We start from the raw sequence: 17,289 nt of genomic DNA on the forward strand, positions 1-17,289 counted from the left end.
ACTGATACTTTGAGTCATCCAAAACAGCTGTGATGGGCAATCATTCCTCGAAGGCCCATCACATGAACAACAAGCATCAGAACGTCTAAAGGGGAAAAGAAATTTAGTGAAAATAAAGAATATTTGTGCCTCTACTGAGAGAAGCACTTGGTAAAGTACTGAACCTCTGAACAGTTATTCAAGTTTTTAAGAGAGCCCAGAGCTCGCTCTTCCATTAGGCCCTCATGGCAGTGTTACATCCAAGACTGGTCCAGCAGTCCAGCTGCTGCAGCACAGGGAGTTCAGCTCAAGCTGCAGGATCATGTCAAAGTACATACATGGTTGGGCAACCTGTGCTGCGCTCTGTTCTGCCACCGCAGGGTGTTACTGATAACCAAGTTAGCTAGTTTAAAGCAAGTTTAAACATTCCTACATCCTACTGGCATCACAGCAGTTACTGCACTGTAAAGGTACTTCCTCAGATGTAGCTTCCCCTTTTATGTCCTTAGAGCATGATGAATTGGAGGCTAGAAAGGAAAAATCGCATTAGCAGGAGAAATTAAAGATGAGAACCGAGGTCAGTGGTTTCTAGAGCCACTTTCCTGTTAGAATTTTTATTTGTCATTTTTTCCATTAAATGCTTTAGGGACATCTCTATTGTTCCCTTCTAAGGAAATCAACTCTGAAAAGAAGAGCCTGGTAAACTCATAAATAAGTGCTGCAAAGCTTTTGAAACATTCACAACATTTTCCATCTTGGCTTGCTTTCTTCTCCCAGCTGATCTTTGAGATGACAGTTCTAAGTAGCATCATGATGCCCTTGTATTCTCTGTTGGCAATAAGACCAAAAAAAAGAAATAAAAAATATGAGTATAAATGTCCCCCTGCCTTCTCTTGTCCTTTTTGATCAATACAAAAACATTAAATATAGTAACATATTCCTTAGAGCACTGTACAATGAGCTAATAAATACTCTCAGTTCCCTGGAGAGATATTAGTATTATCTTCATCTGATAAAAAAGGAAATAAGACAGTGGGAGATTCAGGTTAACAATTACAGGCTACAATGCAATACTGTTAATCACCAACATCTGCAACTGAGCACTTACTGATAAAAGTTGGATTCTTAGGGGAATCGCTGGCACTCAACAAATCTGAAAGTCAGATCCCCTATTTACTAATAGATGCTCAACTTCAGTCCCACAAGAATGAAAACCTTTTCCTAAGAAGCACTTGGGTATCTCAACAGTGAGCAATGCAGCGGTCATCTTTAAGACACCGTGTTTCTGCAAGAGACTGCTCCTTCGAGTAGGTTATTTTCCGTACACAGCAGAGACATAGAAAGCTGGCACTGAGAACAACAAAAGGCAGTGTGCAGACAGAGGAGTCCTCTACGCTAGCCAATGGGAAAGGGCAAAGAGAGATCCCAAACTTCCTTGTCTTTCCATTATGTGACAGAAATAATTCTGTCCACTGAGGATTTACAACTGTCAAGTCTTTCCTGACATCAGTTGTCAAAGCAAGTCTTCCCCCAACAAATACCTGCTGCGAGTACACGGTGGCCTCTAACCTAATAGTTTAGACTGTCAGCACCGAGGCGCCTCATTCCTTTTGTAGACTTACCCCCAAAGGATTTGCCCCATGAGTCAGAGGCAGGAATTCCTGGTTTATAATTCAGTGTTTATTTCAGAGTATCACCTTGTTTTTTCATATCCTGACTGCCTGAAATCCCCCCCCCCAATTTTAAATGGACACATCCTTCATCTTCATTTCCTGTCTCAAACTATTGTGCCATGGTGCTGTGCACAGTTAAACACATGCCAGGTGCCCCTTCAGAACTGGCTATGTTGTACTGGCAATCTGAAATAACACAACTGAGAACTTACAAAATACTTCTGAAGTCAATAGAGTAAGATGAAAAAGTAGCTGAAAAAAACCCAGAAATTTCTCCAAATAGATTTAAATTGCACAGGTTTCTGTCTCAGAGGGTGCATTCTCAGGCTGAACAAATAGTCAGCTAAAAGTACTCTGTGTTCTGGCTGAGGCTGCCAGTCCTCTGTGTACCCCTAAAACAGAATCAAACAAACAAACACCAATCTAAGAGGTAACAGGAGAGGAGATGTGAAGTCAGAACATACTGCTGAGGTAAATTTGACACAATACCAATTAGCATTTGGCGAAGGGGCTATCTCATTGTTAAGATATTTCCTTCAATATGTTTTCAGAAACTGGGACCATTAAATAACTTAGAAAGATTGCCAGCTCTGATTTCAGGAAGGAAACCTCCTCCCAGTTCCTCTCTAAGCAATTCATTTCTTTTTGCAAATACTTCCTATGGATGGCATTTGAGATACAGATTTCTGAAACAGAGGAGAAAGAAGGAAGCAACCCCCAACCTCAAAACTTTAGGCTCCTTACTAAATGACCTAAAAGACATTCAGGTTCAAGGTGCTCTGGACTGTAAATCAGTCAGAACCTATACTGCTATTGGGTCTTTATACAATGCAAGTAATTCAAACTTGAACTGATTGTTTTTCTAACGCACCACCTTTCTTGACATAATACAAACACTTTCAATGCCTCTGTGTAACACAACATTTATTGTCAGTACACAGTGTTTACTAAAGCCCTGAGCCCAATTTTGTAATGGTGTCTTAGTGAAGATGAAGCAAAGTTCCTAGATTTCCATGCTGGATTGTTTTAATTTCTGACAGAATTTATGTAGGGGCAAATGCACAGGAGCAGGGCCAGCACTTACTAAAATTTGCTTCATCTTTCTCCACAGCGTAGTACTCTGCTTTGCCTGACTTCTGGAAGATCAATGCAGAACTTAGAGAGCAAAAAGGACAGCAGGATCTGATGTCGAGCCTCCGCCATCATTACTGAAACAGTTGTAAAGGTTGCATGTCCTCCTGTCTCTGAAAACATACGTCTTAGCCAAACACTCCTCTCTGCCGTGGTGCCCTTTGTTCCACACTTCTGGAACACCTATTACTTTCCAGAGTCAGATTCTATGAATTTTTTGACAGGTCACTATAGCTAAGCATGGCATTTCATGTGATTAAGATGCCAGCTGACCAGCCTGGCTCCTGAAGGCCTTTTCCCCACAAATTAAGGGAGTAGCAGATCAAAAGCAATTTCACCTGTGAGCCAAATCTTTCATTTGGCTATAAAGAAGCAGAACAGCTGGGAGGAAGCTTAAACCTCTTGATCACTTTATAAGGAGCATTTTCCTTTCCATGAGTAGGATCAACAGCTTCTCATTTGGACTAAACCTCTGAGATACATCACAGTTAAGCATTGTGTCAAAATGAGCTGCAGAAAAAACACAGTTGCAAGAAAATAATGATAGAAAGCACCTTAGTAGCTCCCTGTATCTTCTGAACTTAGCAATGATGCCTGAAAAGAGCTGAGAGGCAAACAGGGGGTATAGAAAATCTTTAAAGAACTTTATCTGTCCAGTCCAACTTTAGGTCACTTCTCTGGAAAGTTCAAAAAAGGGATCTTTTTGTCACAGGCTTTATTAGGAATAGAAGTGAGAATTTAAAAAGCAGAAGATGGGAATCTGGGTTTGGTTTTTTTGCTATGTCCTTTAAAGCACTAATAATTTAGAAAAAGGAATAGTTCCTACATGAAGAACAGCATCTAAGGAGGGGTCAACGTCACGGATGTGAGCTGAATTAAGGCTAATTCTAGGAAAAAAATAAGAAGTGCAAGTGTTACAAAGGTTACTTCTCTTTGGGGTGGTTCTGCAAATGGGATTAGTTTTACAGAATAACTGGTTTTATTACTCTCCTACTGTTAACACTGCCCTCAGCTGACACTTTTCTCCCTTGAATCTAACATTATTACTTCATAGATTGTCTGGTTTATAAGCTTTAATAGCCCAATTAATTATGATGGAAGTGATCCACATGGGGCAGTCAGTGTGTTTTCACTCAAGCAGCCTCATTATACTGCCATGGAGAGATTTCTCATTTTTGGCCACAGGAAAAGAAAACAACAGAATCTTCATAAAATTTTAGTCTTTATCCAATGTCCATTATAAAGTACGTAGGGTAGGGGGAAAAAAAGGACAAAACCTCCTCCCTGAGCATACACCAGATGTCTATCACAGACACTCTTGACCATTTTCCCCTTTGTGCAGGACAGGGACACACTTTCTTCTCTGGGACTCCCCAAGAAATGCCTGGTGCAACCCACAAGAGAGTCCAGCTTCAATTACATTTAGAAAATTGAGAGCAAAGACTAAAAACAAACCTTTAAACTAAGAGAGACAATGATACCATAAACCTGACTGGCCTGTTAATATACGTCTGTTTATTGTAACAGAATCTGTGACCTTCAGTGCACTGCCAGTGTCTGTAAATAATACAATGGGCTGCCTTTTTATCCCATGGGGATGTGAGTGTTGATGGAGCCTTTCAAAACTCAAATGGATGCCATAAGCTGACGCAGACTGTGCTATTGTGATTCTTATTTATGAGTCCGTCTTTTTCTTTTTAAGTACAAGTTCCAAAGTCACAAAGTGGATGGCAGAAAACCACCCTGTCTGCATGGTTTGAGGTTGGGTTAGACATCTAAAATTCATAAAAGTACTGCTGAATTGTAAGTTCCCTGCCTCTTAGATCTCTTGAGAGAAGAGTAACAGCTCATTCAAGACATTTATTCTTTTTCTCTTTAAATCCATCTTTTTTTCACTGGCTTCTTAGCCCCATAAGGCTGGTCACCACCTCCAGAACCCTCACAAAACTCCTCGTTGTTTAGCTGAGATCCTCCATGGATGGATGGTTCTATTCTCACCTCTTGGTTACAGCAGTACAACTGGCATAGCTATGTACTCCAAAGTAAAAACTTCATTTCACATCTCAGGAAGGATCTCACTTCTCTGGATATTCCAATCACAGAATGTGTGTGTGTGCAAGAGAGCAGGCACATCCCAAGGAGATTCAGTGTAGATCTTACAGATGGGACTGGAATTCAGCTCTGTCCCCAGTGATACATCAATCAACTTAACAGGTTTTTCTATGCAAATCTTGACTGCTCTGGGTCCATCAAGACCTGCAGCAAGCAGCAGCCATCCCCAGCCTTGTGCCATTCCATTAGCATGAATATCTGTGGCATGTGTCCAGAGCTGTGCAGGTGTTCAACATAAATGCTTGAAGATTATTATTTGTCATCTGCCTCCTGTACCAGCACTACCAAACATCAGTTGTTCCATGGACTTTTCAAGCTGACCATTCTATAAATGTCATACTGAAAGCCTGATCAGTAAGAACATATATGAAGGGATTGCCCAGCAGCTGTCCAGTGAAGGTACTCAACAACAAATAAATCATTAAAAGGTTATCTCACTAGATACACAATAACCTTGATCCAATTTCCCTATATTTAACGGCTTGCAAAATAAAATACAACATATAAATCATGAAGTGGCCCACTGCAGAGTCATCAGTTCTATGGTCCAGAAAATAAACTTTTATGTTTAACATTTTTTGTTCACTTTGCAATGATGTAAAATTGCTGCCTACAACTAAGGTTCAAGCTCTGGTCCTAAGAAGTATCCAAGCACTAGCTTAATTCAAGCACATGGGTGGGACCAGTGTCCTTGCAATGACCACATAGAACAGTACATGTTTGACAGCTTTCCTGATTATGGTTTAGAGCAGAAGTCTCTACAGAGAGGACAAGCTGTTACTGGACAAGAAAAGAGTCTTCCTTTTAGAGGCAAGTTCTCATGAGCATTATATTTCCCCTTCCAATTCCTTGCCAGGAAAATAACATACTACAGAAATCCGGTATAGGATACAATTTTCAGAGCCAAGTAAGAGCCTGCAAAGACACCTGAAGCTTTATTACTAAAAAAATGCTTGTTCCCAGTGAAAGCCTGAGAGCTGCTGGGCTCCTTCCATTTAGGATCAGTGAACTTTAAGATTAGATCTTAGTATTTTGAGCGGGGTTAAGTGATTTATCTATTCAGAAGTTTCACAGACTACTTTAGTATTTCTTTGCCCTCTGAAAGTAAGGCAATCTAGAGACACAGGGAAAGTAACTCTGCTTTTAGAAGAGGACTTCAAGTCTCGTTTAAAGCGCTCTTTTGTCCGATCTGTTAAGATATTTCACATGTGACACAAATAAGTCCCGATTCTTGAAGGAAGAGTATATCAAATTCAGTGCAGAGAGGATGTGTCAAGGAAGTTCATTTAATGCTCAATGCAGAGCATTTGGATTAGGACACTGGGTTAATTTGCTAGCATTTTTTCCTATAAATGTGGGATAGTTTCTGAATCCATGCTTTTTCTTAGTATGTGTTTTTAAATAGCAGATAACAACATCGATCCTTCCATAGGCACAACACCTGTTTGCATTTAAAAGTTCTCTGAAATCATTAAATGAAGGATATTATGAAAAGTACTTCCACCATGAGCAGACGTTAATAAAGGTCTTTTAGAAACTCCCTTACCAGCCAGCACAAGTAATGAGAAGCTGGACACAGGTGAATGAACTTTGCAGATGATAATGCCAAGGTCTGTTTCCTTCCTCTAGGATTAAAGCACCTTATACCAGTGTATAAACTTTAGTATAAAATTGATCTCACTGTTTGGCAAAATTAGCCAGTTTGATAAGAAACAAAATAAAAAACTACATGGGAAACATGTAAAAGCTTTTTGAGTCTGAAAGCTGACAGAAGTGAACAAAAACCCCTGCTGACCCAGTGCTACATCAAAGCTTGACTTTAAATGGACAAAACTCTGTGTAAGGTTTATGAAGTGAGGTATTAATGAGCTGTAGTTAAGTTCTCTCTCACAATGTATTGTGCTTACAGGAAGGAGGAAATGAGGAATTCTGTATAAATTCCAAACTTCAAACAAAGGGATGTTTGCTACCCCAAAGCCACTAGGTCACAATAACAGATATCCCGCCTCCTTGTTATCTGTCACCCATATTCAAACTAGTGTGGCTTTCTAGCTAAGTGTCAGATCTCTATCAGGAGAATGTCATAATCTGTGTCCTTTCAAAGCCCTGCTGAAAGGCTTCTAAAAGGAACCAATCAAGTAAGCCAGCACATAGCCCCCGATGAAAGCACAGAGTATGGTGCTTTTGCTCATTCTTTGCTATGTCAATCTTTTCTCAACCTTTTTAGATCATTCCTGTTAAAAATATGAGGTGTTTTTTACCTGAAACACACTGGTTTTCTTGTGATGAAAGAGAACAGAGAGATTGTCATATAATACCTGGCTTTCCCTTTCAAAACCAGGTAAATGGGATATTCTGGATTCTAGTCATATACAGAAAAATTGGTCAGGCTTTCATGGCAGGGCAACTGAGAAGCTGCAGGTTTCACGAAAGGAATTAGAGATGAAGGTTTTGTGCTGGTGATTTCTAAAAGGTCCCCAAGTCTGATAATGGTAGGTGGTTTTTTTGCATCCCTGATGCATTGAAACTCTTGCTATTGCTTTTAGTTGGTGAGGGTTTAAATTCAAGGAACACATTTTTACAAAAGAATATATTAATGGCAGGAATTCAAGACACTGTCATCCCCACCTGCTCTGCCCTTTCTTGTTGCTAGAAGTTACACAGAAAAGAATATGTGCCTAAAATCAGTTGCAAGACATAATCCATCTCAAACCCAATTCCAGCACTGGTGAAAGGTGAGATGCTAGATCATCAGCTGAAGATGCTGAACTACAAACACACATTACATTCTGCCAAGCCTTTGATTGAAGCAGTAGCTTTTAACAGGGAATCTTGGCAGGCAACTTGGGAACAGATCTTATGCAGAGGCATGCACGCAGTTCAGCTCTGAATTTGAGGTTCAGGCAAGGTCAGAAGCTCCTTGCATATTTGTGCCTTACTGAAGCCATCTGGTTTTGCCTAATTTTTGGCTGAGGCTATTTTAAGCTTTTTGGTCTGGAGTCAATGTCTCATAGATCCAGGCTTTGGTCTAGAATATGTCTTGAAACCTAAAGATCCAAAGAGTTTTTATTTTGGAGAAGGAACAGGTTGTTGGTACGACTTCAGACTGCTTGCAATTAGCATGTGCTTATAAGGCCTGAGTTTTGAATAACGGAACGAATCCTCAGACCCTGTGAGTTTTCTTTATGCTGGAAAAGGCTTTCAGTGGGAAATTCTGGCTCAGTACAGAGGTGCTAAGCCTGAGGCTCAGCAGCAGGAAGGTATTTGAGCAGATTTCCTGATTGCTAGAGCTGATTTCTAATAGTTTGTTCCAAACCACTGAACGCAATGGGGGTTTCTCATGCCTCTTTCCACTGGAATATATTTATTTTTCCATAATACATTGTTGGTTGCAATAGGATTCTTACAATTTCCTGCCTCACCACTGCAGTTGCTTGCAAGTGACCAACTCACTTTTCCAGCAGGGCCCGGCTCTGCATTTTGCTCACTAGATTTCCATTTTCTAATAAGAAATTAGGAGTAGCTATCTTGCAATAAGCCACTATGAGTTCAATTCAGTGCACATCAAGATCAGTGCAAAGCCTATCACTGGCTTCTGTGAGCTTTGGATCTGCTACAGACCTACGGCAAAGTTCACTGAAGGAGCAAGAATGCACTAATACATTGTCTTCTATAAGGAGTGCCCTGAGAAAAAGGTAGGGAAATCTGTGAACTGGAGTTGTCTCTAGTCTTCTCAGTAACATCAACAGAAGTGTGCTACCCCAAGAACTCACATCAATGCTGAGGGAACAGATGGAGTTAAGATAAAGAACCAGTACAGAGATGCTTGGTCCTCCTGCCCCTACTGCCTCTTGGGAAGATGAAAGATGTGATGGAAGTAAATCATGCATCTAAAAGAGCCTCCACCCATGCAGCTGAACTTAGTATCTGACACATCCTGACCCTTCCCTCAGGAAGAGCATCAGCTGCCAGCCTGGCCTGTTGGGACTTCAGCACAGGCAAAGTAGGCAGCGGGGCCACAGACATTTTATCATTCTTGGCAGTCTGTTGATTTAGACAATTGCCTGTTTTGCTTAAGTTTTGGACTGTCTCAGTTCTTTCTGAACAAAAAGCAACAACTCTGGGACCGGATGGATATTCCTGAACTCCAATATACTCTGGCCTTTTCATAGAGCAACCAGAAAAAGCAGTATTTTAAGGAAATGGTTCATCCTGGTAGGTGTGAAGGACACAGGTAAAGGTGTTATAGACCTTACCGGTACCAACTGAAACCATCCCCCAAATTGCCATTTGGATGTAAGGTTTGAGTTAAAGCTGAGGCTTGAAGCTTTAAGTATTTTATGTAAACTATTGAAGTATCAGCCTATTGGCCAAGAAAAGGTTTTAAATCAGTATGTGGGTGAGCTTCCCAAACACTAAACCTTTCTCAGAATTCAACTAACCTGTCAGTAACAATGCAAGGACAGCTTCATGTCTTCATTTGCTTCCAGAGACAATGCTAGTGACCAGCATCCTCCTTAAACCTCTCATTGTATCAGAGGAAATCTAGTGTCCAAATAAAGAGGCTGATATTCTCTATCTGTATTTTATTTGCAATCAAAATACATCTGACTAGACTTGAATGTTGCAAATATCCTGCTTTTCCTACTGTTAACAGGTTAACTCTAGTTAACCACATGCAGCTCTTCTGGGATTTGAAATGTGCATTTGACAGTTTGTTTCTGTCTATCTTTACCGGAACAACTCTTTAGGTCTGGTGCTCGGAATAAGGAAAGCGGCACAGCAGATAGGATAGAAAGTCTTACCATAGTGTGATGGAGAGACTGAAATGACAGTGACAGGAGATAACATACCAGGAAAATAAGAAGAAAAGGAGTAACAGCAGATGCTCAGCACACTGCCAAAGGCCTGGAGCCTGGGAAAGGTCAGAGCATTATCTACACTATGGGTTCAAGATTTGGGATAAGGACAAGCAATTGCTGTAGAACTCAAAATACAAGAGAAGCTGGTTACTGATGTGGCATCTGCATTAATGGGGACAGCAGTGAGAGCCATCAGAAAATGAAGAGGAAAAGTATTTCAGCTCAGTCACAAAGAACTGCATCAGACATAACAACTACTGAGAGCTCTTCAGCTTCCTCCCTAATGGACACAACTTCTGGAATGCACAGACAAAATTGCTCATGAGGCACTCAATTCTAGTTTAGAAACCCAAACCACAGCAGTTACCCAGAAACAAATCATAATAAAATGTTACGTAAGTCTTAGGTGTTAAATCTGTCAAACCGTAGCTGACATCAATTCCCAAATTCAGGCAATCACCCCAGAGGACACATTTGTCTGAACCATTAACTTCCCAAAGCAGATTGTACTCTTGGGCATTTGCCCAAAAACCTTAAAGAATATTCAAACACAGCAAAGATCATAATGGTAAACCAACTTCTGCACCCACTAGTAATGTTCAACATCTTTCACAACAGGCCTTTGATATACTTACATTAATATATATGAAAGTACTGAAGAAGTTAGATCTATTTCCTAGGGATTCTCCACTGCATTTATACTTTCCCACCTTGCAATCACACAGCCTATCAAAAATCAAAGTAAATGTTACATTTAAATAGCCTGTGATGTAGCTATCCAAAGCAACTGCACAGCTAAGTGATGCACTGCTTATCTAATTGAAACACTTTTCCTGTGTATCAGTCAGGAAAAACAGACGTGATTAAAACAATAAACTGTTACTATGTTTCCAAGAATAACTGAAACCGTAGAACTTTATGCATAAAAGAGCAGGTGGACTGCAAGATTAAGGGCTGTTTGCATATCATTTGGCTAATTCACCTCACTCTTTCAATCATATCTCATTTTATTGCAGTTCCCACTTTAGGCAAGTACAGTCTTGTAAGTGCTTTGAATCCTATCTCTGCTGTACCAACCCTGAGTTTACACTACAACTCACAAAATATGCTTCTGGTGTATAGCACTTTCCGTCATGTCAAAAATAGGAGTGGTGAAAGGTGTAATAACCAGCTTCACACCCTGGCAGAAAGCAAGGGAGGGTTATATAGCCAGATTCTGCCACTTGTCATAGGTGCAATTTACACTTACTGGGAAACGCTTCAGAACACTGATGACCTTTGGGCTCAGCCCTAACATGAGCTGGATTTTCCTCATCATGCTGCCAGGTTACCCTGCATGAAGCGCCATGCCCTATTCTTTAGTGTAAAGGATATTCTGCTTTTAGCTGCAAGACTGTTACAAATGAGCCCAAGGCACAGGCTCAGCACCAAGCCAGGAGTCAGGATTCTGAATTTCTGTTCCCAGTGTTGTCACATTCTAAACACACTGCCTTAACTGAATGACCTAATCTGTTTATTCAGCTGCAAAATTGAGATAAAAATTGCTTTATAAGTCCCCACATGGGAAAATTAAGTAATGTTTTCTGAAGTAGTTGGAGACCCTCACATGGAAGAGTCCCCAGAAACTGTGTCAGAGCAGGTGGGAAATCCCTTATAAAATAGAAAAATAGCAAATTAAAACACAATGATCCAAAATTAAAAATGGCACACAACAAAGCTACTTGGTAACGTGGATGGGGAAAAAACCTGAACAGTTTGCAGCCCTAATATTTACAAATCTAGACTTCCTAACACAATGAGAGGAAAGGAAATCCTTTCTGGTTTAGTCTTTGTCAAACTACGAAGAAATGCTTTTTAACCTACTGTCTCTGAACTCATTAGTGCCAGAACATTTATAGGCAGTAATTGCCAGTAAGCTGCTAATGCCCTTAAACAAAGTCTGTGTTACAGGAGGTGGAAGGGCAGAGTAGCTGGCACATAGAGCTCAGATAATTTTTCATGGTTCTTAAAACAAACAATCCACCCTGCTGAAGTGATCAGATTGCTTTAAAGGGTTTTAGAGTTTGTTGTGAGAGGCTTTACAGGTATTTGCTGGGGTTATACCAAAACCAGTGTAATATTTTATAACTCATGGCAAATATGCTCAGCTAAGAGGGCAAGTATTGTTCGTGAGCAGTTTGAGTAACACAGCATAGCATCCTATTCCCTAACGGCATGTTCAGGTCTGGATGCAGACCCAGATGTACGGCCTAACTACATGTCAGATACAGTACAGATGGGGTGCTGAAGTAGATATTACAAATATTAATCTCACTGCATTAAATATGATTGGTTTATGAGAAACCATGAAAGTGGTGTACAATTCATCAGCACCTGTGGTTTTGTAGCTGCATTTCAGCATGTTCCTATGTGACCTGCATCTTTGGTTTATGGCACATATCTTCTAAACTAGTCAGTCACAATTTTACCCCTCATCTCTATACAAACACTTCCTTTATGTGTTTAATTTTTCACTATCTTACTTACCATTATTAGCTTTTCTGATTTCACTATAAACTGTTTCAGTCCCCTTCTGTACAGGAGCTGGAAAATGTATTGGCACAGAATCAATTTATTTTCCTTTTTTTACCTTTTTTAACTTTCTTTTTTTGTCTGCCTTATGAAAAGCTCCTTACACAAACAGAACACACTGGTTTACTTTCAGAGAAAGTAGTTACACAAGCAGCAACGAGCCTATGGAGTCTGTACTAAAAAGCAACCCCACCCCCTCCCCAAACCCAGCCTGTAAGGTTCTGAGAGGGGAGATGTCTCTCCCTCTGAATAAAAATGATGATGAAAATTGGCTTCCTTTTCAACATTTGACTTTAACATTCTAATAATCTTCTCAAATTGATACTGCCTTAATTTTACTGAGACATCTGTCACTAGAGAAGAGTTCCTCTGGATCGCTTGGAAGACCTTTGTTTTGATCTAGGGATTTAGAGATCCTGTACCTGAGAAGATCTATCATTTGGAAGACTAACTATATACACTTTTGACAACTAGCCTGGGCACACACACACAAAAGTCTATTTGCTGTTCTTTGTGAAGTGTCTCAGAAGAATGTTTGCAGATTTCACATTGCACAGCTTCTGTTTAGGTGCTGTCTGGGAAAGGTCTCCTCTTAGTTCCTCAGTGTGGTGGACTATTCCTTTAGTGCACAGAGATCAAGTGGACATAGCAAGACTGAAGGCTAAGAAGGCTTTCGGAAAGATAGAAAGATAGAAATTAAGGAGAAAAAGCAGACAGAGAGGATTTGTGCCTCCAAGGACACAGCTGAGATACAAATGCAATGTTAGTGTCAGACACTACTTTTCAGTCCCTTAGGGTTTACAAATAGACTCCTGTAAACCTCTGCTTTTGTATGAGACAGAAAGCCAAAAGCTCTTCCCTTTTTGCTATCTGAGTTTTAATTCCAAACTGCAGGCACTTACCCCAGCAGGGAAGGCTCAGAGCTGTGTCTAAAGGCCTGGAAATAGCAAGAACTCCGTTCATCTATGTCAGTGTAAACACAGCTCTGGCTAGTATGAGATTAGAACAATTTCCTTGATTTCTTGCATGTTTCCAGATACAGAATCCCTGGGCAACCATTATAAAGCAAAGCACTATAGAACTCTGTGCGTTTAAAATCATTTTCTCCATTTGGTATAAAGCCTGTGCAGGCAGGGTCTAGGAGCTTGCAGTTCAAGGATCTCAAAGCAGTTTAGCAATATTCATTCATTTCAGTTAAACTGGGTATCTTAGAAAACCTCAGAATTCTATCAATATCACCTCCAATTTCTGTGGCTCTTCAATAAACCAAGAGGTGAGATTTTTCTAGTTAAAGTGAGAACTAGAGAAACTGCAAGAAACTGGAAAGAAAATTCACATTTCTGGAGACAGAGCCCTGTACTTTAGCTATTAAAAAAATATTTGAACAATTCAGACAAACTGATCTGCAGCCAGTCCCAGAATCAGGACTGTTACTGCTCTGCATCTCGCTGAAGAACCCAACATTCTAATTTCCCGAAGCTAATTCCATTTGTTTTACTTCTGTTAAGCATCCTTTAAAGGTTGGGAGCTCACGCATCAGAATTGAGTTGCAAACCTGTGATTAATTGCAATGACAGTAGCAGTTACACTTCACTGAGTACCTAATCACAGCTCCCAAACTCACAGTTTTGGCACTAACTTTCTTTGCAGATTAGTCTGAAGGTCTTGCAGAGCATTTCATGTGCTTATGGGCTATTCCTTAAGTCATCAATTCACTTCCCAGTGAAGTAAGAAGAAATCTTCTCAGAATTTAACAGCTCATTTCGTTTGGAATACATTTGTTAGCAGATGACAGTCCTAAATCTACTCCTATTGGCTCTGTGGGAAGTGGTAGGAGGCATTTCCTCAGCTTGCCTGGTTTTTTTTTCCAGACCATTTCATTAAGTTGTGATAAAATGCCACTGCCCGCGATATTTTCTTGGCTAATTTTCCACATGGAGTTTCAGCACTGAAGAAAACGTGCTTGGAGAAATTACTTGGATGATTTGACATTTTGTTTCCACTAACTTTACAGTGTTGCCACCCTGCAGATAAGTAACCAGCCATAAAAGTAAAAGAAGGAGCATGTTCTTTCTCAGCCCTGATTAGCAGTTTCTCCCTTCTCACTTCAGGGATATTTCCTGATCTTACTTTAGCACTGGCCTTTGGTTTTGCTTGGATTAACAATAAAGGGTCTAAATAACTTTTTGCACAACTAGGTTTTAGAAAAGATAAGCACTATATTTTTGGCTAGCATATAATCTCCTGAATTTAATCATTCTCTAGAATTGCTACTCTTCTAAATATCAAGCTAACAATCCACTGTGACTACCCCAAATAAGAGCTGGACTGAGTGGCCCCAGATCTACCTCGGATTTGTGTGGCATCTTCATCCCTACTTCAAGCAAGAGGTATCAAGTTATTCCCACATGGAAGTTTTAAAATGAAGCAGTGAAACTTTGCTTCTCTCAAGCTCACCACTCACTATCGGTAACACTGTAAGGAGCCCTGACAGTGAAGAAGCATAGTACATATAAAGTTCTTGATGCAATAGCCTATGCACCATTACACTGTCTTAAAAAGTACTTCAGAAATGAGGAGGTAATGCAGACATGGTTGGAAAATCAGGGTGAAAACACTGTTTTCAAATGTAAGTAGTTCTTTACTGTCAAAAACAAGATGTTCACCCTTCTGCAATTATTGTAAACTTGTTTTGAGGAGACATTCAATTATTCCTGATTCCCAAAAGTGACATAAAGGCTACTGTAATAGCTTAGATACTGCAGCACTTATTGCAGTAGTCTTTCACAACACACAAAATAGGACTCCTGAGATGAACATTTGTATTAACATTGACAACAGTGGCAGGAGGAACAAATGATTGGGAAGACAAATTAAGTTAGTCCTGAGACATCAAAGAAATCTGGAGTTCCTCAAAAGGCAGAAGGAATCAGAATGTACGTGCAGCCTGCTAGGGGAGAGATGAATGCTTAGAGAAAAGGTAAGCATGATATAGAATCATAGAATAGTTAGAGTTGGAAAGGACCTTAAGATCATCTAGTTCCAATGAACTTCGTCTTCATTCAGAAAATAAGCGGAATCTAAAGAGGTGTGAGAGGGTGATGATCTGAAAGGCCTGATCGCTAAGAAGGGCTGGTCATAACCCACAGACAGACATGAAAGATTATGACTATTTTAAACAAAACTTGTACAGTCACATCAATGTGGCAGCAGGACTGGGGGGAGTCCTATGGCTGACTTCTTTTTCTGGGTGCACATGATTATTACACAGGTATATAAAGGAACTTGGCTTTGCTTCTCTTTTCTCAAGACTAAATCTCATCCTGTTCTCATTGTGATAGGAAATGCAGAGCTGAAAGACTTAATCTTGCAAATTGGTCTCATACAAATCCTGTCATTTAAACAGCACCCTCAAGATGCTCTGAGAGATTAACACATTAAATACTTGCAGTGCAGTTGCTATTTACATATCCAAAGCATACATCTGCCAAGCATTCACTTGTGTCCTGGGTACCACAAAGGAATAGATTAGGGAGCTATCATATCTCAATATACTTGAAGCACACTTGAGTCTTACAGAAGCAATTAATGTTCTGTGTGTCAGACATAGGTCTGTAACATGAGGCAGCATTCAGTTAAAATAATCTGATATCATTTACACACTGTCTAATAAACATTATTTTGCATCTTAATGGGGTTCAGTCTACACAGCATAGATACTATCTTATTAGGCTGGTATAATGGAATGGTGTTACATATCACGGATGGGGTGAAAAGGCTATTTTTAGAGATGCTGATCTTGTATTTTATAGGGCTTTTAATTTAAATAACCATGAAGTAGCATATCTTTACCATTCTGCACCACTGTATTGTATAGTGGCTCCTCAGAAACAGTTGGAACAATTCAGTATTAGCCCTGTTCTGAAAAAGAGTATGTCAACTATGGCATCTCAGTGCAGAATTTAGCAGGGGTGGAAAAACAGCACACTCAGAACACAGGGAAAACTCTGTGATGAATGATACCAGCAAGTAAAAACAGAGAAAGAATAGGACTAGCAGCTCTGGCAGAGCTTTGCTGCCAAGCAAGACTGAGCACTTCTGCCCAAACATCCTTATTACTAACTAAACAATCATGCCTTTGGTCTCTGAAATAAGTGAGTGGCCTCCTTCCTACCAGGAAAAAGCTGATTTTTTTATTTCTTCCTCAGTCTGCTTCTCATTTGGTTAAAGCAAAAAAGCCAGAGCACAGCATAAATCCTCCTCATGGGTTTTAGTCACTCACAGCTACTTGAAACCTTTTATAAGTTTTGGAAATATTTAACAGGTTTCAACAGAAGGGCATATGACACAGGATGACTGAAGTGTGCATTTGGATGTTGAAAATAAATGTCAGTGGACATTCCTCCATCAAGCTTGCAGAGACACATACCTTAGCCTCATACTAAGAGGTCTGGTTACTGTTACCAAAGAACTACACATAAGATCCAAAGTTATCTGGACATCAGTATTCTCATTTCTGTGTTTAATGTGTCACAAAATTCAGGCCTCTCCAAACAGAGGGACTAAATCTACACTGGTCTATCTTCCTTCTCTATCACAAGTGAATTACAGCTTTGACCCTTCAACTGGTTCCTTTATAAAGGAGGAAATTCCACTGCTTTCTGTTCTCTCCATTATCCTACCCCATAGCTAACTTCGAATGGCTCCCAGTGAATTTGGGTTCTATAACATGAAGATTCACAGCAGACTGCCTTCTGCTCAGAGTTCCACCTGCTCTGCACAACCTCATGTGGGTGGAAAGGGCAAGTCCACAAGAGGATCCTAGGGGAAGAAGGGCTGCAATGAACAATAGCTTGGTTGCCACAGCATCGTCTAGATTGAGGAGCACTACTTACATGAAACTGTCATGCACAGAAAACACAACCTGCTTTTACATTCACAGGTGCCACTATCAGACCAGA

General features: G+C 40.1%; 1 protein-coding gene across 2 annotated transcripts in view; it reads right to left on the minus strand.

Moving 5' to 3' along the window:
* Positions 1 to 238: 238 nt before the first annotated feature.
* Positions 239 to 17,289, minus strand: part of PECAM1 (platelet and endothelial cell adhesion molecule 1) — a 37,882-nt gene continuing 20,831 nt past the window's right edge. Inside the window, exons 13-14 of one of the 2 annotated variants that reach the window (XM_080629224.1) lie at positions 12,284 to 12,340; positions 239 to 807 (exon numbers count right to left, since the gene is read on the minus strand). In XM_080629224.1, the coding sequence (XP_080485350.1) occupies positions 788 to 807; positions 12,284 to 12,340 (77 nt within the window). In that variant the 3' untranslated portion in view covers positions 239 to 787. The remainder of the gene's footprint in view (positions 808 to 12,283; positions 12,341 to 17,289) is intronic. The other variant, XM_080629225.1, reaches the window with a different exon arrangement.

This window comes from Psittacula echo (assembly GCF_963264785.1).
Source record: "Psittacula echo genome assembly, chromosome: 14".
Classification (NCBI taxonomy): domain Eukaryota; kingdom Metazoa; phylum Chordata; class Aves; order Psittaciformes; family Psittacidae; genus Psittacula; species Psittacula echo.